Source organism: Suncus etruscus, chromosome 9 (assembly GCF_024139225.1).
Source record: "Suncus etruscus isolate mSunEtr1 chromosome 9, mSunEtr1.pri.cur, whole genome shotgun sequence".
NCBI classification, from domain to species: domain Eukaryota; kingdom Metazoa; phylum Chordata; class Mammalia; order Eulipotyphla; family Soricidae; genus Suncus; species Suncus etruscus.
The window spans coordinates 101410163-101432461 of record NC_064856.1 but is presented as its reverse complement, the minus strand read 5'-3'; the positions used below and the strand labels follow the sequence as shown (position 1 = coordinate 101432461).

At 48.3% G+C, this 22299-nt stretch overlaps 3 protein-coding genes and 1 pseudogene across 3 annotated transcripts in view; 3 read left to right on the top strand and 1 right to left on the bottom strand.

Annotated features, from left to right (window-relative positions):
• The window catches only part of SSRP1 (structure specific recognition protein 1), a 1220984-nt gene that overhangs the window by 830096 nt on the left and 368589 nt on the right, over positions 1-22299 (top strand). The gene's annotated exons all lie outside the window — the stretch shown is intronic.
• The window catches only part of TIMM10 (translocase of inner mitochondrial membrane 10), a 322347-nt gene that overhangs the window by 155872 nt on the left and 144176 nt on the right, over positions 1-22299 (top strand). The window lies entirely within an intron of this gene.
• Positions 1519-22137, bottom strand: SERPING1 (serpin family G member 1). The gene is made up of 7 exons (XM_049779644.1): positions 21801-22137; positions 16851-17424; positions 11809-11943; positions 8598-8801; positions 8259-8398; positions 4346-4565; positions 1519-2017 (listed from the first exon to the last, which is right to left on the bottom strand). Exons 1-7 carry the CDS (start codon positions 22101-22103, stop codon positions 1764-1766), a joined length of 1830 nt encoding a protein of 609 aa, XP_049635601.1. The 5' UTR covers positions 22104-22137; the 3' UTR covers positions 1519-1763.
• On the top strand, positions 9487-9568 carry LOC126019587 (uncharacterized; annotated as a pseudogene).

Genomic DNA, 22299 nt, shown 5'->3' with positions numbered 1-22299 from the left:
TTGATTGAGGGGGGCTGGGTGAAGGGTTAGGACCACAACTGACAGTACTCAAGGCCTATTCCTAGCTCTGTGCTCAGGACTCACTCGTGGCAGTGCTCAGGGGCCTTATAAGTTGCTGAAGATTCTTTCGGTGGGGTGCAGCTGGTGGTGCTCAGACATTGCTCATGGTTCTGTATCCAGGAATTACTTCTGACAGTGCTTGAGGTGCCATTGGAGATACTGAGGATCAGCCACTAATGGAAGGCAAATGCTCTACCTGCTGTACTATTGAAGAGATGGTTTGCTTTTGGGTGGCAGGAATCAAACCAGGGTGGACCACATGAAGGACAAGAGCCTTAACCCCTGTACTATCATCTTTCTGTCCCCGATTCTTTTAGGGAACTCTCAGAAAAAAAATTGCTGGGCAAAGTTGTGGGTAACTGGGGCTGAAGTGGTGGTGCAAGCCAAGGAAGGACCGCAGTTCAATCCCCTGCTGTCCCATATGGTCCCCCAAGCTAGTAGCGATTTCTGAGTGCATAGCCAGGAGTAACCCCTGAGCATCACTGGGTGTGGCTCAAAAACCAAAAAAAAAAAAAAGTTGCGGATAACTATATCTTTACAAGGATGGGAGAGCATTATGGCAGATTAGAATGACAATTATGATGAAACCTACTAGTATTCATGCTTCTTTGGGGAAAGATTACTCTTGACTCTGCACTCAGAAATTATTGGGTGATATTGAGTGATAACACAGCAATAGGACAGACCTGGGTTCAATCTCCGGCACCCCATATGGTCCCCCAAGCCTGTTAGGAGTGATTTCTGAGCACAGAACCAGGAGTAGCCCCTGAGCGCTGCCAGATGTGGCAACCAAACAAACAAACAAAGATGATGAAGAAGAAGAATAAGGTAAGCTGGTGAAGGTCACTGGAGATTAGGCATCTTTCTACCAATATACCAACTCTCAGAGCAAGTCCAGGGAAAACCAGCTAGGGCCATAGTACATCAGCAAGCCTACTCAATTACCTCCCCAAGATGTGTGCAAAAGAATGGTTGCTCCTTTTCCTTCCTTCCCTCCCTCCCTCCCTCCCTTCCCTTCCCCTTCCTTCCTTCCTTCCTTCCTTCCTTCCTTCCTTCCTTCCTTCCTTCCTTCCTTCCTTCCTTCCTTCCTTCCTTCCTTCCTTCCTTCCTTCCTTCCTTCCTTCCTTCCTTCCTTTCTTTCTTTCTTTCTTTCTTTCTTTCTTTCTTTCTTTCTTTCTTTCTTTCTTTCTTTCTTTCAACACCCAGCAGCACTCAAAGGTTACTCTTGGCTCCACACTCAGAAATCGCTCCTGGCAGGCTCGGGGGACCATATGGGATGCCGGGATTCGAACCAATGACCTTCTGCATGAAAGGCAAATGCCTTACCTCCATGCTATTTCTCCAGCCCTGGTTGCTCTTTCAAGCCATTAAAATTTGGAATGACTTGTTACCTAGTAGTAGCTGGCTGATACAGGGTGTTGAAAACTGAAAGACAAGTGAGAGAAGAAGGAAAAATGCTCTGACTGCCAACTTTTATTTATAAAGCTTAGTGAACATGAGCCATAGAAACACTAACACATGGTGGGTTAGAAAGTCACAGTGAATGGGCCACAGAAGCTGAGGAGACCCTGCAGAATGTCCTTCAAATGATAGACAAGGACATCCGGGGCAGGGGGCAAGTTCTGGCAGGGTAGAACAGGCAGTATGTGGGTGAGCTGGGCCAGAGTGGGAGGACTTTCCATATCTAGGCTCGCCCCATATTCTCAGGCCCGGGGGTCATGTACCCGGCCCATGAAGATGGGGATCTTGTGCTGCTGGTCCCAGAGCAGGAAGAGGAAGGGCTGCTGCACCTCAAAGAGCAGCAGGTTGCGGGCCACAGAGAGAGCCGTAGCCGCTGCGGCCTCCACCCCTTCCTCTGTCAGCTCCAGTATGGCCTGGTGCTTCATGGCAGATACGAAAAGATCCGGGTCCTCCGTCAGTCCACACAGGTTGAGATTATAAGCAAAGTCATAGAATTCTAGGGTACAACCAGAGAAACATGATGAGTCAAAGACTAGCTGAAATGTCAGCCTGAAAGTAAACACTTCTAAATTTCTCCCATTTTCACATACTCCTCCTTATCAAATTAGATCTCAGATTTCCTCTTTTCTTTAGATGAGGTAGGGGGTTCTGGGTCATAACCAGCAAAGCTTAAGAGTTATTCTTGGGGCTGGAGAGATAGCATGGAGATAAGGCATTTGCCTTGCATGCAGAAGGATGGTGGTTCGAATCCCGGCATCCCATATGGTCTCCCATGCCTGCCAGGAATGATTTCTTTTTTTTTTTTTTTTGGTTTTTGGGCCACACCCGGTGACACTCAGGGGTTACTCCTGGCTATGCGCTCAGAAGTCGCTCCTGGCTTGGGGGACCATATGGGATGCCGGGGGATCGAACCTCGGTCCGTCCTAGGCTAGCGCAGGCAAGGCAGGCACCTTACCTCTAGCGCCACCGCCCGGCCCCCAGGAATGATTTCTAAGCATAGAGCCAGGAGTAACCCCTGAGCACTGCCGGTGTGACCCCCCCCAAAAAAAACAAAACAAAACAAAACAAAATAAAAGAGTTATTCTTGGTGGACTCAGGGAACCATGTGGGATGTTGGGGTTTGAAACTGGGTCAGCTGTGTGCAAGGCAAATGCTATACTGGCTGTACTATCATTCAGGTCCCAGACATTATGCCTTCTGGCCCGGGCTATGGGACTCTTTGTGAGAGAATCCAGCTTCACATAGTCCCTTTTCTCTGCAGAGATAAGACACCCTCCCTCCCAAATCTGAAAAATGACATCATTCTCTCTTAGCCAACGAGGACCTTGGAAAAGAGGAAATATATCAGAGAGGTCTTGTGCCACCAAATGAAGTCACACAGGGTGATGTCATCTCTGAGGAGATAAGATTTATGACAAAGAGGTTTATTTTGGGTGGGGAGGAAATGCCTGGTGATATTTAAGGGTTACTTCTTTTTTTTGGGGCCACACCCGGCGGTGCTCAGGGGTGACTCCTGGCTGTTTGCTCAGAAATAGCTCCTGGCAGGCACAGGGGACCATATGGGACACCGGGATTCGAACCAACCACCTTTGGTCCTGGATCGGCTGCTTGCAAGGCAAACACTGCTGTGCTATCTCTCCGGGCCCAAAGGTTACTTCTTTTTTTTTTTTTTTTTTTTTTTGGTTTTTGGGCCACACCCGGCAACGCTCAGGGGTTACTCCTGGCTATGCGCTCAGAAGTCGCTCCTGGCTTGGGGGACCATATGGGACGCCGGGGGATCGAACCGCGGTCCGTCTCCTAGGCTAGCGCAGGTAAGGCAGGCACCTTACCTCCAGCGCCACCGCCCGGCCCCCAAAGGTTACTTCTGACTCGCACTCATGAATCATTCCTGGAGGATTTAGGAGACCATATAGAAATTGGCTACATGCAAAGCAAGCACCTTACTCATTGTACTATCTCTGGTACCCCCATTATTCTTTTATATTTTGGTAACAATATAGGGAGTTGAAGTTGAGAGGCCACACCTAGTAGTGCTCAGATGCTATTCTGGGAGATGCTTGGAGATCTATGATTGTGCAAAGGAATCAAACTGGGGTTGTCTGCATTGCAAGACAAATGCCTTATCTCTCAGGCCCAAAGAGGTTGAATTCTAGGACTGGAAATGATCTCTGAATACATCCAGGTGTGACTCAAAAGCCAAAACCAGGGGCCAGAGAGATAGCATGGAGGTAGGGTGTTTGCCTTGCATGCAGAAGGTGGTTTGAATCCCGGCATCCCATATGGTCCCCCGAACCTGCCAGGTGTGAGCACAGAGCCAGGAGTAACCCCTGAGCACTGCCAGGTGTGACTCAAAAAAACAAAAAACAGAAAACAAAAGCCAGAAACCAGGGCCAGAGAGATAGCACAGTGATAGGCCATTTGCCTTGCACGTGGCCGACCCAAGATGGACCAGGGTTCAATTCCCAGCGTCCCATATGGTCCCTGAGCCTGCCAGGAGAGATTTCTAAGCACAGAGCCAGGAGTAACCCCTTAGTGCCGCTGGATGTGCCCCTCCACCCCCAAAAAAACCAAAAACTAGAGTTCGGAGAGATAGTATAGCTGTGAAAGAGCTTGTCTTGCATGAGGCTGATTGAGGTTTAATCTCTGACACTACATGTCCCCTGAGCACCATCAGGAAAGATCCCTAAGCAGAGAGCCAGGAGTCATCCCTGAGCACCTATGGCCATGGCTCTAAAACCAAAATAAAGCCCAAAGCAAGCCAAAAAACTACTCTCTGCAATGCTCACTTGGGGAACCTGGGGGTTGGCTGAGCTGCAGGACTTACCGAGTTTCTCCATTACTGTGAGCATGTCCTGGTTGCTCTTCACTTTGAGGCGGGGCAACATCACGAAAGTGGGCTGGTACTTGGTCATCGACAGCCTCTTCATGATGGCCTTGAAGACCGGCAGGTTGAGTGCCTGCTCCACCTCTTCGAGACGTCGGTTCAAGTGCTGGGGCACCATGATCACCAGACTCAGGTTGTGTGAGAGCTGCAGCTGTCCTACCTGGGGAGTAAGAACCGCTTGGTCAGCTTGTCCTGCAGCAACTCTGACCCTCCTGTCTGAGCTTAGAGGACTATCTCAACAAGCAGCAGCTAGGACTGGAGAGAGAGCACAGCAGTAGGGTGTTTGCTTTGCATGGGGCAACCCAGGATGGATGGTGGTTTGATTCCCGGCATCCCATATGGTCCCCTGTGCCTGCCCGGGCGATTTCTGAGCCAAAAACAAAAAAAACAAAATAAATAAACAAAACAAGCAGTAGCCACACAAGACTGCTGCATGCAAGGCAAACACCTTACTGTTGTGCTATCTCTTCAGCCCCAGTAGTGTTGTTTTTTTTTTTTTTTGTTTTGTTTTGGTTTTTGGTTTTTGGTTTTTGGGCCACACCCGGCAGTGCTCAGGGGTTATTCCTGGCTGTCTGCTCAGAAATAGCTCCTGGCAGGCACGGGGGACCATATGGGACACCGGGATTCGAACCAACCACCTTTGGTCCTGGATTGGTTGCTTGCAAGGCAAACGCCACTGTGCTATCTCTCTGGGCCCTGTTTTTTGTTTTTTAATTATAAGGGCCAGAAAAATAGTACAGCAGGTAAAATGCTTGCCTTGCACATGACCGACCCAGGTTTTATCCCCAGAACCTCATATGGTCCCACAAGCTCTGCTACTTGCGATCCCCAATCACAGGGCCAGGAGCAAGCTCAGAGCAAGCTCTGACACAACACAAGAGTGCTGGTCCAAGTCCGAGCTGGTGAGATGCAGAGGAACAAGAATTTTGTTTGCTCATTGTTTGGAGGCTGTAGCCAGCCATGCTCATGGGTTACTCTTGGCTCATTGCTCAGGAATCACTCCTGGCAGGGCTCAAGGGATCATATAGGGGTGGGGTGGGGGATCGAACATGGGTTATTCGCGTGCAAGGCCAGTGCCTTCCCTGCTGTTGTATTTCTCTGGCCCCCAGGAATAAGTTGGTGGTCATACAGGGTGAGATTCACACTGGGGCCTACTACTGAGTGCATAGTGCGTAAAGTAAAAGCTGCTTGGTGAGTGCCATTGTTATGAGATGATGATTTCATTTACTGATTTGTCTTGGGGCCACATCCAGAAGTATTCTCAGAGCTTGCTCCTGGCCCTGTGATTTGGGGATCACAAGTAGCGGAGCTTGTGAGACCATATGAGGTTCTGGGGATAAAACCTGGGTTGGTCATGTGCAAGGCAAGCATTTTACCTGCTGTACTATCTTTCTGGCCTTTATAATTAAAAAACAAACAAATACTACTAGGGCTGGAGAGATAGCACAGCAGTAGGGTGTTTGCCTTGCATGCAGCTGATTTGAACAGATGGTAGTTTGAATCCTGGCATCCCAAATGGTCCCCTGTGCCTGCCAGGAGTGACTTCTGAGTGCCAAGCCAGGAGTTAACCCTTGAGCACCACCAGTTGTGACCCAAACATCTACATATATAAATTACTTTATTTAAAAAGCAGGTTCACAGAGATGACATAGTTGATCAGAATACACTTGTTTCCAGGCAAGTAGGAGCAAAATTATTACAAAACCAAACAAAACAAAACAAAAAAAAAGAAGAGTACAGCAACAAGAAAGTTTGTGAAAATTATTATATCTGATTTTATTTTAATTTTGGCTGTGTTTGGGATCAAACCTAGGGTCTCCTATATAAAAGGAAAGTGCTCTATCGAAGAGCACTTTTATTTATTTATTTATTATTTATTTATTTATTTATTTTTCTGGTCACACCCAGCGGCGATCAGGAGTTACTCCTTGGTTTTGTGCTCAGAAACTGCTCCTGGTAGACTCGGGTCATCATATGAGAATCCAACCACTGTCTGTTCTGGGCTGGCCTTGTGCGAGGCAAACGCCTACTGCTGTGCTGTGCTATCTCCAGCCCAGAGCCATATCGCTTGGCTTTTAAAAGATTTCTTTTTTTTTTTTTTTTGCTTCAAGTTTTTGGGCCACACTTGGTGGCACTCAGGAGTTACTCTGCTCCGTACTCAAGAATTACTCCCAGCAGGCTCAGGGGACTATATGGGAAGCCGAGGATGGAAGCTAGGTTGGCCGCAAGCTAGGCAAATGCTACCTACCTCTGGCCTTCCAAAAGATGTTTTATTTACATTTTTTCATGGATAGGTCTCCTAGTTGTTATTCATGTGGCCCAGAATACCCTGCTCAGTGATTGTCAGCCAACTGAGCAGTGGTTCAGTGCAAGAACTCAAAGATAAGGAAAGACTCAGTCCTGTGGTGCTGGAAGTTAACTGGGCTTTGCTGGTAGTGCTTGGGGCCTCTTGATACCTGTGGGAGTGCTGGGAGGCCTCCAGGGCTGCATCTAGAAACACCCAGGAAACCATATGGTGCAGGCATGCCATGTGTGGCTCAGAAACAAAACAAAACAAAACAAAACAAAAAGACTTTTGATGGTTCTTCATTGTCTGCCTTTGAAATTAAGTATAATTTATTTTGTTTGGTTTTTGGGCCACACCTGGTGATACTCAGTGGTTGACTCCTGGCTGTGTGCTCAAGAATTACTCCTGGTGGTGTTCTGGGAAACTATATGTAGTGCTGGGGATTGATCCCATATTAGTCACATGCAATACAAGTACCCCACCCACTGTAACAATCTCTTGGGGAAACTTCTGAGCACAGAGCCAGAAATAGTCCTTAAGAACTTGATGGATGTTGCTCATATCCAAACAAACAAAATAAAACAACAACGATAGGGGTTGGAGTGATAGCACAGTGGTAGGGCATTTGCCTTGCACTCAGACGTCTGAGATGGACCTGGGTTCGATCCCATATGGTGTTCTGAATGAAGAGCCTGGAGTAACTGAGTGCTGCTGGATGTGGTCCGAAAAACAAAACAAAGCAAAACCCCAAAATATAAAAAAAATAACAATAAAAATCCAGTGGTATGGGGCCAGAGCAGTGGCACAAGTGGTAGGGTGTTTGCCTTGCACGTTCTAACCTAGGACGGACCCCAGTTTGATCCCTCTGCGTCCCATATGGTCCTCCAAGCCAGGTGCAATTTCTGAAGGCATAGCCAGGAGTAATTCCTGAATGTCACTGGGTGTGCCCCCCCCCCAATTCAATGGTTTATCCCCTAAAACAAATACCTATGCACACAGGGATTTCTCTACCTTCATGATAGCCATACTTACACATGCTGTACACACATATGCCCTCTCTGTCTTCCCCAGAGACCTCCCCAAGTCATCAAGGAGACCCAGAAATGAACCAGAAAGAGAGACACGCACAGAAGAGAGACAGGACTCACTTTTGGCCAAATCGATGCAGTAGCAAGACATGAAGAAACGTTAGAATCCTGCTTTCCAGCCTACAACACTCAAGGCCTCCTAGGCTAGAGAGGGGAGAAGGAGAGAGAAGACAGGGTGGAAATGCAAGGGAGGAGGAAGGGATAAGTTAGTAAGGGTCCTCCTTCCTGATGGAAAGGACCACAACAGAAATCAGGCAGGACACAAGGAGGCCTAAACAGGCATTGAAAGACTCACTTTGGGGGCCAGAGAGATAGTATGAAGGTAAGGCATTTGCTTTGCATGCAGAGGGGCAGTGGTTCGAATCCCAGCATCCCATATGATGGCCCGAGCCTGCCAGGAGCGATTTCTGAGTATAGAGCCAGGAGTAACCCCTGAGCACCGGCGGGTGTGACCCAAAAACCAAAAAAAAAGACTCACTTTGGCCTTCAGTGTGCGGTCAATGAACTGTGCCACTGGGTACTTCTTGTGCGTCATCATGGGCACTTTGATCGTGGACGATCCATAGTGAAAGGCCTCCTGGTGGGTATTCTTCTTGTTAAAGGTGGTCTTCCACTTGGCTAAAGGGGTGAGCGCGGGGGACAGTTATTCTCTTTTAGGGGTATTGGGGGAGGATGAAGTGATGAAGCAGGCAGTGTGGAAACTGGTTGTGCAAGCTAGGCTTGAAAGCTAGGCGAATGGTGAGGAAAAGACTCAGGAACAGGGAGGACCACCCCCCCCCCAGGATGGTAAGGGCATGCTTACCATTACCCCCCTTACCATTTAGGTAGATGGCATTGAGGAGGATGAGACGGATGTCATCTGGCAGGCTGTCGAGCAGATGGTGGATCCTGTGGTTGGTTCTCTCTGCCACCCAGTGGTTGATGAGTTCCAAGTTGGCGTCACTGTCATTTCCCAGCACTTGGGGACTTTGGCCATACAGGCTCTGAGAGACATTCACAAAGCTGTCCTTGATAGGCAGGTCTAGGGGGAAGAAAAGGGCAGCCTGAGGCCTCTGCTTATCTGCGTCCTAGGGTGGGTGGATTTCTTGGTGAGAGTACTTCCTTGTCAATTTTTTTGTTTTTGTTTTTGGGCCATACCCAGCAGTGCTCAGGAGTTACTTCTGGCACTGTGCTCAGAAATCCCTCCTGGCAGGTTCTGGGGAACATATGGGAGCCAGGAATTGAACCCGGGTTCATCCCAAGTTGGCAACGTGCAAGGCAAATGCTGTACAACTGTACTATTGCTCCAGCCAGCCCCAACTTGTAGCAATTTCTGTTGACACTAAAGGATACAACCTAGAGGGGTTCAGCTTCTTCTCTCAAAGGTGCTGAGCCAAAGTGATTGAGTTGGAAGCTGTCTCTGTCAGACCTGAGTTTTTATGTGCCTCCAGTTCCCTGCTTTTCCATCCAATTCAGCAAGAAAGACTGGCCTCTGGACACCTGTGACTTTCAGGGGCCACAGGGATAGTAGAGTGGGTAGGGCACTTGGCTTACAATTGGCAGATCTGGGTTCAATCCCTGCCATCCCATGTGGATTTCGAAGCATCACCAGGAGTGATTCTTGAATGAAGAGACAGGAGTAATCCCCTAGCACCACTGGGTGTATCCCAAAGAAACAAGCTCCCCCCCCCCAATAAACCCCCAAACTAAAGTTTACTAAAGAAAGTGCTTGAAGATGGTTCTAGGTGTTGCTTTTGCAACTGCCTTTTGCCACTGATGATTGTTCTTCCCTTCCTTTGGAAAGGTTAGAGGGAGAAGATGCAGTCTGAGTGACAAAAAGGAAAAAAAAAAGTGTTTGAAAGAGCAGTTTCCCTTGAACTAAACAGATAACACAGATTGCAGATGTAATTTTTTTTTTTACCAGACAACCGAATTGATTTATAGCAGAGATTAAAGTAATGCATTTTGAACACCTCTGAGTGGTACCTTTCCCATCACTAAAAAGAAGGTACCTTTTGGGGCCGGGCGGTGGCGCTGGAGGTAAGGTGCCTGCCTTACCTGCGCTAGCCTTGGACGGACCGGGGTTCGATCCCCCGGCATCCCATATGGTCCCCCAAGCCAGGAGCGACTTCTGAGCACATAGCCAGGAGTAACCCCTGAGCGTCACCGGGTGTGACCCAAAAACCAAAAAAAAAAAAAAAAAAAAAAAAAAGAAGGTACCTTTTAGATAAGAGGTCAGTTTTCATTTTTATTTATTTTTCAATTACCCCTTTCTGTGTTTTTTTCACCACCAGGAGTGATCCCTGAGCTCAGAGTCTGAGTACTGCCTTGTATGGCCCCCAAATAAACAAGGAAGATGAAAAAAGGTATCTGGGGCTGGAGCAATAGCACAGTAGTAAGGTGTTTGCCTTGCAAGAGGCCAACACAGGACGGACCCCGGTTCGAATCACAGCATTCCGTATGGTCCCCCAAGCCAGCCAGGAGCGGCTTCTGAGCGCAAAGCCAGGAGGAACCCCTGAGTGACGCCAGGGGTGACCCAAAATGCCCCCCCAAAAGATATATGTTTTGCTTTATCTTAGAGGAGTCTTAGGGGCTACAGAGAGAGAATACAGTGGGCAGGGCATTTGCATTGCGTGTGTCCAACTCTGGTGTGATTCCTGGTACCATACATGATCCCCAGTAACACCAGGAATGACCCCTGGGTACATTTTCAAACCCTTTTAAGCAGAACTGTATTTGCAATTTGCATGAATCTCTGAAGCACTCTGGTTGAGGCTGCGTGGGTCCTCAGAGCTTACAGGCGCTATCTCTCTCAGAAAGTGGTACCCAGAGCTTCCCAAACTGTTTCCCCACATCCCCTCATCTGCCAACCATAACTTCTTAAGCATCTCTGCAGAAACTGAGGACTCTGGGGAGGACAATCTGCAAAATAACAGCTTGAGCTCACTTCAGAAGTGTCTTGTTCTTGTTACTATTTAATAATGTAATACAAACCAATGACAACAAATCCATAGAACACGAAAGAACACAGACTAGGAGTCCCCAAATTCCCCAAACAGGTCAGCCAAAGGCTTCTTATTGCTTATTTCCTATTTTGTCTAGATTGCTCTAGTCTCCCAGTCCCTGCATGAATGCAGAAGGACACTTTTATCTAACTCAGAAGGAGTTGACCAAAAAAATGTTACCCGTTGTCCCAAAGTCCCAACCAGAAAAACTCTGCAGCCAATTGGCATTTCTGGAGTTCCTTCTCAATCCTCACTCCCCAACTTTCTTTATTTTTTTTGGGGGGGGGTCACACCTGGCAGTGCTCAGTGATTACTTGTGGCTCTGCACTCAGAAATTGCTCCTGGCAGGCTCAGGATACCATATAGGATTCCAGGATTTGAACCACTATCCATCCTGGATAGGCTGCATGCGAGGCAAATGCCCGACTGCTGTGCTATCTCTTCGGCACCTCACCAACTTTCTTTCTTTCTTTTTTATTTATTTATTTATTTATTTATTTATTTATTTATTTATTTATTTATTTATTTATCTATCTATCTATTTATTTATTTGGTTTTTGGGCCACACCCGGCATTGCTCAGGGGTTACTTCTGGCTGTCTGCTCAGAAATAGCTCCTGGCAGGCACGGGGGACCATATGGGACACCGGGATTCGAACCAACCACCTTAGGTTCTGGATCGGCTGCTTGCAAGGCAAACACCGCTGTGCTATCTCTCCGGGCCCTTTCTTTTTTTATTTTTTTGTTTTTTGTTTTTTTTTGGGCTATACCTGGTGACTCAGGGGCTATTCCTGGCTATGCACTCAGAAATTGCTCCTGCTAGGGGGACCATATAGGACACTGGGGAATCAAACCAGGTCTGTCTTGGATCTGCCGCTGGCAAGGCAAAGGCCCTACTGTTGAGCTATCGCGCTGGTCCCCCAATTTTCTTGATGTTCTAACTCTCATAATTTCCCTCCTCTCTCTTTTTCTCCCCAAGGCTGGACCCCTCTCTGCACCCTCTCAGAACCCTGCTTAGTAGATGTCAGCTCCACCGGGCACTCACCTGTGCTGTGGAAGATCTGGGAGACAGAAGTGAAGCCTTTGGAGGTGAAGGTCTGTAGGGCTTGGTGGACACAGGTGAAGTCCTGGCTGTAGGAAAGAACACTCTCTAGGTTTCTCCTGGTGGCGTCTCCAGCCCCTGGAGCAAAAGGCAGAAGAGAAGAAAGGGCAGATGTAGTAAGTCTAGGCGGATCAGAACCATAATACAGCAAGGAGAGTGCTTGCCTTGTACGCAGCTGATCTGGGTTTGATCCCCCGCATCCCATATAGTCCAGCAAGCACTGCCAGGAGTGACTCCTGGGCACAGAGCCAGAAATAAGGTTGGCTAAGCATAGCTGAGCTATGCTCAAAAACAAAATGGTAGGCTAGTCTGTTAGCAGGCTAGACTGAAATAAGTATTTGCTGCCTGCTCTGGAGATGACACATCATTTTCCAGAAAATGATCTAAAAGACCAGACAGAATAAAAAAGGAGAAATAATTTTTTGGACTTTTGGGCCATATCTGGCAGTGCTCAGGGCTTACTCTCAGCTCTGCCCTTAGGGATCATTCCCGGTGGTGCCTGGGGGACTGCATGGTATGCTGCAGATTGGATCTGGATTAGCCACATGCAAGGCAAGCACCCTACTTACTGTAACTATCTCTTTAGCCTAGAAAAGGGGAAAGGATTTTAAGGGTTGCTCCTGGCTCTGTGCTCAGAAATTACTCTGACAGACTTGGGGGACCATATGGGATGCCAGGGATCAAACCCAAGTTGGCTTCATGCAAAGCACACACCCTACACTGTCCTATCATTTGGGCCCCAAAAGAGGAAAGATTTTTGTTTGTTTTGGGGCTACATCTGGCAGGCTCAGAGACCATATGGAATGCCTGGGATAGAACCTGGATCTGTCCCGGGTTGGCAAATGCCCTACTCTGGCCTGGAAAAGAGGAAAGATTTTTTAAGAATAATGTTTTCTTGGGGCCAGAGCGATGGTGCAGCGGTAGGGCGTTTGCCTTGCAAGCGACTGACCTAGAATGGACCTAGGTTTGATCCCCAGGCGTCCCATATGGTCCCCCAAGCCAGGAGCGATTTCTGAGTACATAGCCAAGATTAACCCCTGAGCACCACTGGGTGTGCCCCCCCAAAAGAATAATGTTTTCTTTCCCCAACACCATTATTATTTTCCTAATTAAAATCTCACTCATCATAGGAAGTTGGTTTCACCTGAACTATTATTGCTTTGGTTTCAGTTTATAAAGGTCCATCCAATAGGCAGAGACACTTGGTTATTAAAATCAAATCATTAAAATCAATATATATATATATATATATAAATTTGTTAGGATTTTGGTGCCACATCTGGTGGTGCTTGAGGGTGAGTCTAGCTTGGTGCTCATATGATACTCCCTGCAGGTTTTCGGGGGACCCCATGATGCCAAGGATCAAATCCAGGCCCCCTGCATGTGAAGCATGAGCTCCAGAAACCCTCAGAGCTACATGGGTCCTCGAGGAGAAATCTGAGAATCATGAGAGAGTTTGAATGTTCATATTCTGTGTTTCATTATTAAATATTCATTGTACCCATCTGCTGAGCAGTAAGATCAGATTTACGGAGCGCTCACTGAGTTCCTGGTGTTAGAAAAATTCAATATGGGTAGATGGGTGGTACCCAGAGTTTCTCATCAAATCTTTACAATAACTCTTCTTTTTTAGACAAGGATCATTATTGTTCTCATTATAGAGATGAGAAAACAGGTTTTAGAGATGAAGGAATGGATTTGAGATGATAGTATTGGGCCAGAGAGCCAGTATAATGGGTACAGTGCTTGCCTTATAGACAATCACCCCTGCTCAAGTTCTGGGAATCGCAAATAGTCCCATGAGCATCAACCAAGTACTCCCTGGGCACAGAGAGATAGTACAAAGGGTCAGGGTGCATGCTGTGTGCAGGATGCAGGTTCTATCCTCCAGTACTATGTGGTCTGCCCCCTTAAGTCAGAAGCTATGAGCAGCCCCTAATTACCAGTGGTGAAAAGAGAAAAGAAAACAAAATGGTTCTTTATTTTGTTTGTTTATGGGCTATGCCAGGTGACACTCAGGGGTTACTCCTGGCACTCAGCAATCAGTCCTGCTAGGCTAGGGGATACCATATGGGATACCAGGAATTGAACCCGGTTTGGCTGTGTGCAAGGCAAAGGTATGCAAGGCAAACACTCTACTAGCTGTGCTCAAAGTCCTTTTCTGTTCATCATTTTTTTTTTTTCAGGTGTCTCTGATCACCTTCCTGAAACACCCCACTGGCCTGGGCAGTGACAGTCTTCACCATTGCTTGTAGCCACTTGTTAGTGTTTTGTTTTTGGGTTACACCCGAAGACGCTCAGGGGTCCCTCCTGGTTCTGCACTCAGAAGTCCCTCCTGGCAGGCACGGGGGACCATATAGGATATCAGGATTCGAACCACCAGCTGTTCAAATCTATATCTCTGGCTCCAGTTCCAGTGGTTTTTTGTTTTGTTTTGTCTTGTTTTGTTTTGGGGTCACACCTGGCAGCACTCAGGTATTACTCCTGGCTCTATGCTCAGAAATCATTCCTGGCAGGCTCGGGGGATCATATGGGACGCCAAGATTTGAACCACAGTCCTTCTGCATGCAAGGCAAACACCTTGCCTCCATGCTATCTCTCCAGCCCCAGTCCCAGTGGTTTTGTTTTTATTTTGTTTTGTTTTGTTTAAGTGCTCAGGTTTTAGATTTGACTCTGTTCTCAGGAACTACTCCTGGTTATGCTCTGGATAAAGGATGCCAGAAGGATGGAATCCGGTTTGGCTGCCTTCAAGGCAAATGCCCTCCCACTTACACTAGGTCCAGCCCCTGCAGGTGCTTTCAAGGGTAATTTGCCTCTGGGCCTTGACAACTACTCAGGAAGACAAGAAATTAATTTTTTCAAACTTTCACTCTGGAGAGAATGACAGCACAGTGCTAGGGTGTTTGTTTTGCACGGGCTGGTCCTGGTTTAATCCCTGGCATATGGTTCCAAGCCTCCTCCTCCTCTTCCTTCTTCTTCCTCTTCCTCTTCTTCTTTCTCCTCCTCCTCCTCCTCCTTCTCCTCTTCCTTCTTTTTTTTTTTTTTTCTGTTTTGGTTTTTGGGTCACACCCAGCAGTGCTCAGGGGTTACTCCTGGCTCTAGGCTCAGAAATCACTCCTGGCAGGCAGGCTCAGGGGACCATATGAGAGGCCACTGACCTTCTGCATGCAAGGCAAACGCCTTACCTCCATGCTATCTCTCCAGTCCCATTTTTTTGTTTTTGTTTTTGGATTTCTTTTTTTTTTTTTTTTTTTTGGGGTCACACCCGGCGGTGCTCAGGGGTTACTCCTGGCTGTCTGCTCAGAAATAGCTCCTGGCAGGCACGGGGGACCATATGGGACACTGGGATTCGAACCAACCACCTTTGGTCCTGGATCAGCAGCTTGCAAGGCAAATGCCGCTGTGCTATCTCTCCGGGCCCGATTTCTTTTTTTTTTTTAAACTTCTTATTTACTGATTGATTAATTGATTGGTTGTTGGGCCACACCCAATGGTGCTCAGGGGTCACTCCTGGCTCTGCACTCAGAAATCACCCCTGGCAGGCTGTCGACCATTTAGGTGCCAGGAATCGAACCGGGTCCCTCCCAGGTCGGCTGCATGCAAGGCAAACACCCTATCTCTGTGCTATCTCTCCAGCCCAAACATTTTTTGGCGGGTTTTGGGATACTAGTTGACACTCAGGGGTTACTCCTGGCTATGTGCTCAGAAATCGCTCCTGGCAGGCTTGGGGAACCATAGGGGTCGCCAGGGATCAAACCCAGGTCTGTCCTGGATTATCTGCGTGGAAGGCAAATGCCCTACTACTGTGCTATTGCTCAAGTCCGTCAGGAGCAATTTCTGAGGGCAGAGCCAGGAATAACCCTTGAATGCTGCTGGTTGTGGCCCAGAAACAAAAGCAAAACAAAATAAAACTTCCACTCTGGGGCCAGAGGGATTGTACAGGGGTTCTACACATGGCCTCACCTTCCCAGTACCCACACTGCCAGGAGAAAGTTCTTTTTTTTTTTTTGTTTTGTTTTTGGGCCACACCCGGTAACGCTCAGGGGTTACTCCTGGCTATGTGCTCAGAAGTTGCTCCTGGCTTGGGGGACCATATGGGACACCGGGGGATCGAACCTCGGTCCGTCCAAGGCTAGCGCAGGCAAGGCAGGCACCTTACCTTTAGCGCCACCGCCTGGCCCCAGGAGAAAGTTCTGAGCACTGAAGAATGTGACCTCAACTACTCTCCCAGCCCATTCCCCCATAAAAAAAAAAAAAAAAAAAAAAAAAAAAAAAACTTTATCAAGCACTAGGCTATTTGGTTATTTATTTGTGTGTGTGTGGGGGGTACGTGGACTTACTAAGAAATGCTGAAGGGGATGGGGCCAGAGAGATAGCATGGAGGTAAGGCATTTGCCTTTCATGCAGAAGGACGGTGATTCAAATCCCCGGCATCCCATACGGTCCCCTGTGCCTGCCAGGGGCGATTTCTGAGCATAGAGCCAGGAGTAACCCCTGAGCGCTGCCAGGTGTGACCCAAAAACCCTAAAAAAAAAAAAAAAAAAAAGAAATGCTGAAAGGGAGCAGCCTGATGCTCAGCCATCTAGCCAACTAGACTGATGATGATTTGATGCTCCTCAAAGATCAGGCGTAGACGTGCTTTTTGGTTCCAGCAGGGCTGGGGCAATTGGGGTCACACTTAGAGGTGCTGATGATTATACTCAGCAGGGTTTGGGGGCCATGTGTTATCACACACCTATAGAGCTTAATCCTGGTTATGTTCTCAGGGATTGCTCCTGGCCATACTTGAGGAAACATATGTGGTACTGGGAATTGAACTCTGTCTGGATCAGCCACATGCAAGACAAGTGCCCTACTTACTGTATTATCACTCCAGGCCCCAGGGAGCACATTTTTATAGTTTCCTCCCCAGGCATAGTTTTGTAGGTGCCAAGATTAGATTAGGGAGACTCAGAGGAAGGTCTGACACACAACCTGGAACTTACCAAGAAGGACTTGAGTGAGAAGACTGGCAACGCTGAAAGGGGAAAAGGCCATGTTGGTCCCGGGCAGCTTCTCTGCCGAGATGGCATGGTAGAGTTTCATAGAGAAATCCATAAGGGACTCCCCCAATGCTGCTACAGCAGACTGAGTCTCCTCATCAGAGCAGGAAAGGACAGGCCCCAGGCAGGTGGGCTCAGATTCTGCAGTGGGCTGGACAGTTGGCTGGCTGGGCTCAGCACTGGGCTGTTGGGTTGGTTGGCTGGGCTCAGCATCAGACTGGTTGGTTGGTTGGCTGGGCTCAGCATTAGACTGGTTGGTTGGTTGGCTGGGCTCAGTGTTGGACTGGATCACTGGTTGGGTATCTTGAACGGTAGGTTGGGAGGTGAGTTTCAAAGTGCTATTGGCTTTTATGTTGGATGAATTGATGCTCTTTGGCTCCCAACTTTCAAAGTTGGAAGAGTTCCTGATGAGTTTGGAGATGACCATCTTGTGACTCTCGCCTTCTTCCACCACTTGCCAGCTCTGTGGGTCCTTGAAGCTGGGACTGGTTCCATTTGGATCTGAGTCAGCTCTGTCCTGTAAATCAACAGACACTTTCACTTTTGCTACTTTGAGGCCCAGTCCTCACACTCACTCAAAAACAGGAAGAAAAAGTTTTGGGAAAGGTGGGGGAGTGTGTGGAATATGTAATGTAAAGTCCATTATCATGATCTGCTTTGCCTTGTTTTTGTTTTTGTTTTTGTTTTGGGGCCACACACAGCAGCGCTCAGGTGTTATTCCTGACTCTGCACTCAAGAAGTTACTCTTGGGGCCGGTAAAATAGCGTGGAGGTAAGGCGTTTGCCTTGCATGCAGAAGGTCAGTGGTGGTTTGAATCCCTGCATCCCATATGGTCCCCTGAGCCTGCCAGGAGCAATTTCCGAGTGTAGAGTCAGGAGTAACTCCTGAGGATCAAACTGAGGATCAAACCCGGATTGGCCACAGCAAGGCATAAGCCCTAACCACTGTGCTATTGCTCAGGCCCTTGTGCTTACTTTTTTTTGGTCACACCCAGCAGCACTCAGGGGTTACTTCTGACCCTATGCTCAGAAATCACTCCTGGCAGGCTTGGGGGACTATATGGGATGCCGGGAGTCGAACCACTGACCTTCTGCATGAAAGGCAAACACCTTACCTCCGTTCTATCTCTCTGGCCCTCTGCTTGCATTTTTATTGTTGTTATTGTTATAAGACCACACCTGTTATAAGACCTCAGGACTTACTCCTGGCTCTGTGCTCAGGGATCTGTGCTCCTGGTGGACTCACAGGGTCAAATGGAGTGCTGCATGAAAGGCAAGCGATTTACTTGCTGTACTATTGATAACTCCACCCCCACAATTTCTTTTGAACTTTGTTTGTTTCGTTTTTGTTTTGTTTTGTTTTTGGGTTACACCTGGCAGCGTTCAGGGGTTACTCCTGCTCTCTGCTCAGAAATCGCTCCTGATAGGCTCAGAGGACCATATGGGATGCCAGGATTCGAACCACCGTCCTTCTGCATCTAAGGCAAATGCCCTACCTCTGGTCCCTCTTGAACTTCTGATTACCAGTGTAGTTATTTCTCTAACTGCACTCAACACTCTTTGTGGTGAGCTTCATATCGTGAGCTGGTCTTTCTGAGTTGGTCTTTCCTACTCTCATCTCTGTTGTCTCTGTGCATTATTACAATAATGTCTTTTTTCTTAAATCCCATAGATGAGTGAGACATTCTGTGTCTCTTTTGAACTTTTGAACCTTCACAGGCGTAGACTTACTGGCCTAGCCTCTATAGATAAGAAAGTTGCTACTGGGGCCGGAGAGAAAGCACAGCAGTGTTTGCCTTGCAAGCAGAAGATCCAGGACCTAAGGTGGTTGGTTCGAATCTCGGCGTCCCATATGGTCTGCCAAGTGTCTGTGCCTGCTAGGAGCTATTTCTGAGCAGATGGCCAGGAGTAAACCCTGAGCGCCGCCGGTGTGGCCCAAAAACCAAAAAAAAAAAAAAAAAAAAAGTTGCTGCTTTGCTTTAGAACAGTGTTCTGTCCAAATTATAGGATATCAATTCCTAGTCCTGGAATATTACTGGGTATAGAAAATCAACCACATTCCAAAATTATTAGGGGTGGGCGAGCAATTGAGTATGAGAGGGAAGGAGGAGATTAGGGAGGGAAAGGAAGGAAGTAAAGAAGGAAGGAGGAAAGGAAAAAAAGAAGGAAAATTGAAGGAGAAAGAAAAAGTTCTCAATCAGAGATTTTATTTATTTTAAAATTTATTTTGGGACCACACCCAGTAGCTCTCAGGTAAACCCCAAACTCCTGGTTCTGCATTCAGGAATTACTCATAACAGTGCTCAGGGGGCCATATCAGATGCTGGGAATTCAACCCAGATCTGTCTCATGCAAAGCAAACACTGGACTCACTGCACTATCACTCCAGTCCTCAGAGATCATTATTGACACCTCCCCACAGGGTATCTGGCAATGTCTGGAGGCATTTTTGTTGTCATAAGGAAGAAAGGCTGTGGGGATCTACTGGAATCTAGTAGGTCTAATCTAAGAAAGCTGCAAAGGCTTCCAGAGTGCACTGTCATTACAGTGAACCATCTAGGGCAGGGGTCTCAAACTCAATTTACCTGGGGGCCGCAGGAGGCCAAGTTGGGGTGAGGCAGGGCTGCATAAGGGATTTTGCTTACCGGATATTCGCAATAAAAAATCGCATTAGTAAGAAAAAAAATCGCATTAAACATTTGCATACCCCGAACGGAACTGCTCGGGGTATGCGAATGTTTAATGCGATTTTTTTCTTACTATTCGGTAAGCGAATAATCGAGAATACTGTGATATTTGAAGGCTGGCCGCAGGCCACAAAATGTTGTGGGCCGGGAGTTTGAGACCCCTGATCTAGGGGCTGGAGAGATAGCATGGAGGTAGGGCATTTGCCTTGCATGCAAAAGGATGGTGGCTTGAATCCCAAGCCTGCCAGGAGCGATTTCTGAACGTAGAGCCAGGAGTAATCCTTGAGTGCTGCCAGGTGTGACCCAAAAACCAAAAACAAAACAAAACAAAACAAAACAAATAAACAAACAAAAAAAACAACCAAAAAACCCCAAAAAGCCCCAAAACCAAAAACAGTGAACCATCTAGCCCCCAAATGGTTCTCTCACCTAGAAACTATGCATTAGCTTATTTCATCTATAACAGAAACTGAAGCTGAAACATGTAAAATGTCTGGTCCAGGGTCTCAGACAAGTGGGAAAGGGGAAGGGTTGGGCTAGCTGCCTGGACTGCAAGGTGGTAGCAATGGTGGCAGCAGTAGATGCCTGTAGTGGAATGTATCTGAGCTAATAAAGTGGCTGAAGAGGCAGGATGGCTTGGGGCTGCCTGGGGCCACCTCCAGTATGCTGACAGGTGTCTCTATTTCACCCAGGATACAGAGATATAATATTATATATAAAGTCTTGAAATTTGGTGTGTCTTGGGGGGCATCACTTCCTGCCCCTGAGGTCCATTTTTATTTTCTGAAAAATCATTCAGGACTGCTATCCTCTCTGCTGGAGGTATATGCCCCAGCCCCTGCACCATCCCTGCTGCTGCCTGGACAGGGGAAGGTGCCTGTCGTTATTAAACATGAATTCAATGAAAAAAAAAAAAGGGGGGCAGAAGCAATAGCACATGCCTTGCATGTGACAGACCCAGATTCCATCCCTGGCTTCCCATATGATCCCTGGAGCCTGCTAGGAGTAATTTCTGAGCGCAGAACTAGGAGTAACCTCTGAGTGCCACCAAGCATGACCGAAAATCAAAACAAAAAAATAGCACCCCCCCCCCAAAGAAAAAGAAGTGGTGGGAGGGCATGAAGACCTCAGATTCCAGGGCAAGTGGTTCCTCACCTCCGATCCTCCTATTTGAAATATCAAAAGGTATTATTACCCTTGCCAACAATCCCTCCACACACACACACACACACACACACACACACACACACACCAGAGAGATGCCAAAATATGCAACCTCATTTCTCAGGGGCTCAAGAAAGTGGTGAATCCATCTTCTAGGAGAAAAATCCCAGGACAGGACAGGACAGGACAATGTGTGTGTGTGTGTGTGTGTGTGTGTGTGTGTGTGTGTGTGTGTGTGTGTAGGATAGGACAGGGTGTATGTGTGTGTGTGTGTGTGTGTGATCCCAGGGTGTGTGTGTGTGTGTCTCTGTGTCTGTGTGTGATCCCAGGGTGTGTGTGTGTGTGTGTGTGTGTGTGTGTGTGTGTGTGTGTGTGTGTGATGCCCGGTGGGCTTACTCCAGGCTCTGCACTCAGGACTTAACTCCTTTGATACCGGGCGGGCGGGGATCATAATGGGATGCGGAGGAGGATCCAACCAGGGTTGGCACCATGCAAGACAAGTGCCCTAGCAGCTGTGCCATTGCTGCAGCTGCCTCCCGGAAAATTTTGGAGAAGGGAACTGAGGGTCCAGTGCTTGTCTCAGCGCCCACTTTCTCCAACCTGGAGAGGGCATGTTCCCCCACTGGGGATGCTCAAGAACTCCTCGCTTCAGTGTCACACCCAAACGCTAGCCTCTCTCTCTCTCTCTCTCTCTCTCTTCTTGTCAGAGCTCTGGGCAATCCCTGGATCCTTTACTTTGCAAATCAAGAGAGGTTGGCACGGACTGGATTGGAACCCGGGTCTGTCAGGGACCTCAGGACTGGAATCCGGGTCTGTTCGGGATCGTGCGTGGGATGGAACCGGGTCTCTCAGAGGTCTTGGGATTGGAACTCAGGTCTGTCAGGGCTGCAGCATTGGAACCCGGGTCTATGGGCGGACCTTGGCGCTGTCAGAGGTGAAACCCGAGCCAGGACTCCACCCCAAAAGCCCAAAAGCTGGTTCTCCGGACCGGGAAGGGTTAAAACTCTGCACCCCTACCCCACACAGACAAGGGGCTCACTCACCGGGGCCAACAGCAGCAGCAGCAGGAGGGTCAGGGGGGCCAGCCTGGAGGCCATCTGGGCGGCGGCGTCAGCTGGACCTGCAGTGAGCGCCTGAGTTAGCTCGGTGCTCCGGGCCCAGGGGGATTCCACCCACGGATGCCCGCCCCCATTCCATTCCGGGCCTTCACCCCGCGATTCGCAGAAGTCCAGGCCCGCCCCCACGCCGCCACCTTCTCCCTGACCCCTCCTTCTGTTTTGTTTTCCCTTAATCGCTTCCTTTCCCGGCACCGGCCACCTCTCTCCCCTGCTGGGGGCTCGGTCCATCTGCTCAGAGGGTCCCTTTTGAGCCAAACAAAGAGGCCAGAGGTTGGGCTGGGGCTGGGGGGCCGTCGTCCTGGAGCTGCTGGACCCAGCAAAGCTACTGGCCTAACTTCAGTGGAAGCAAGTGTAGACAAGAGTGCAAAGGGCAGTGAAGACAGGACAAACAGAGGCAGCTCCCCCCAACCCTCTTCATTACCCC

Coding starts and splice junctions, on each gene's coding strand:
- SERPING1 (XM_049779644.1), bottom strand. CDS start 22,103: ATGGACCGAGCCCCCAGCAGGGGAGAGAGGTGGCCGGTGCCGGGAAAG. Junction 11,944..16,850: donor TCTCACTCAAGTCCTTCTTG/GTAAGTTCCAGG, acceptor CTTTTGCTCCAG/GGGCTGGAGACGCCACCAGG. Junction 8,399..8,597: donor CAATGCCATCTACCTAAATG/GTAAGGGGGGTA, acceptor TCACCCCTTTAG/CCAAGTGGAAGACCACCTTT.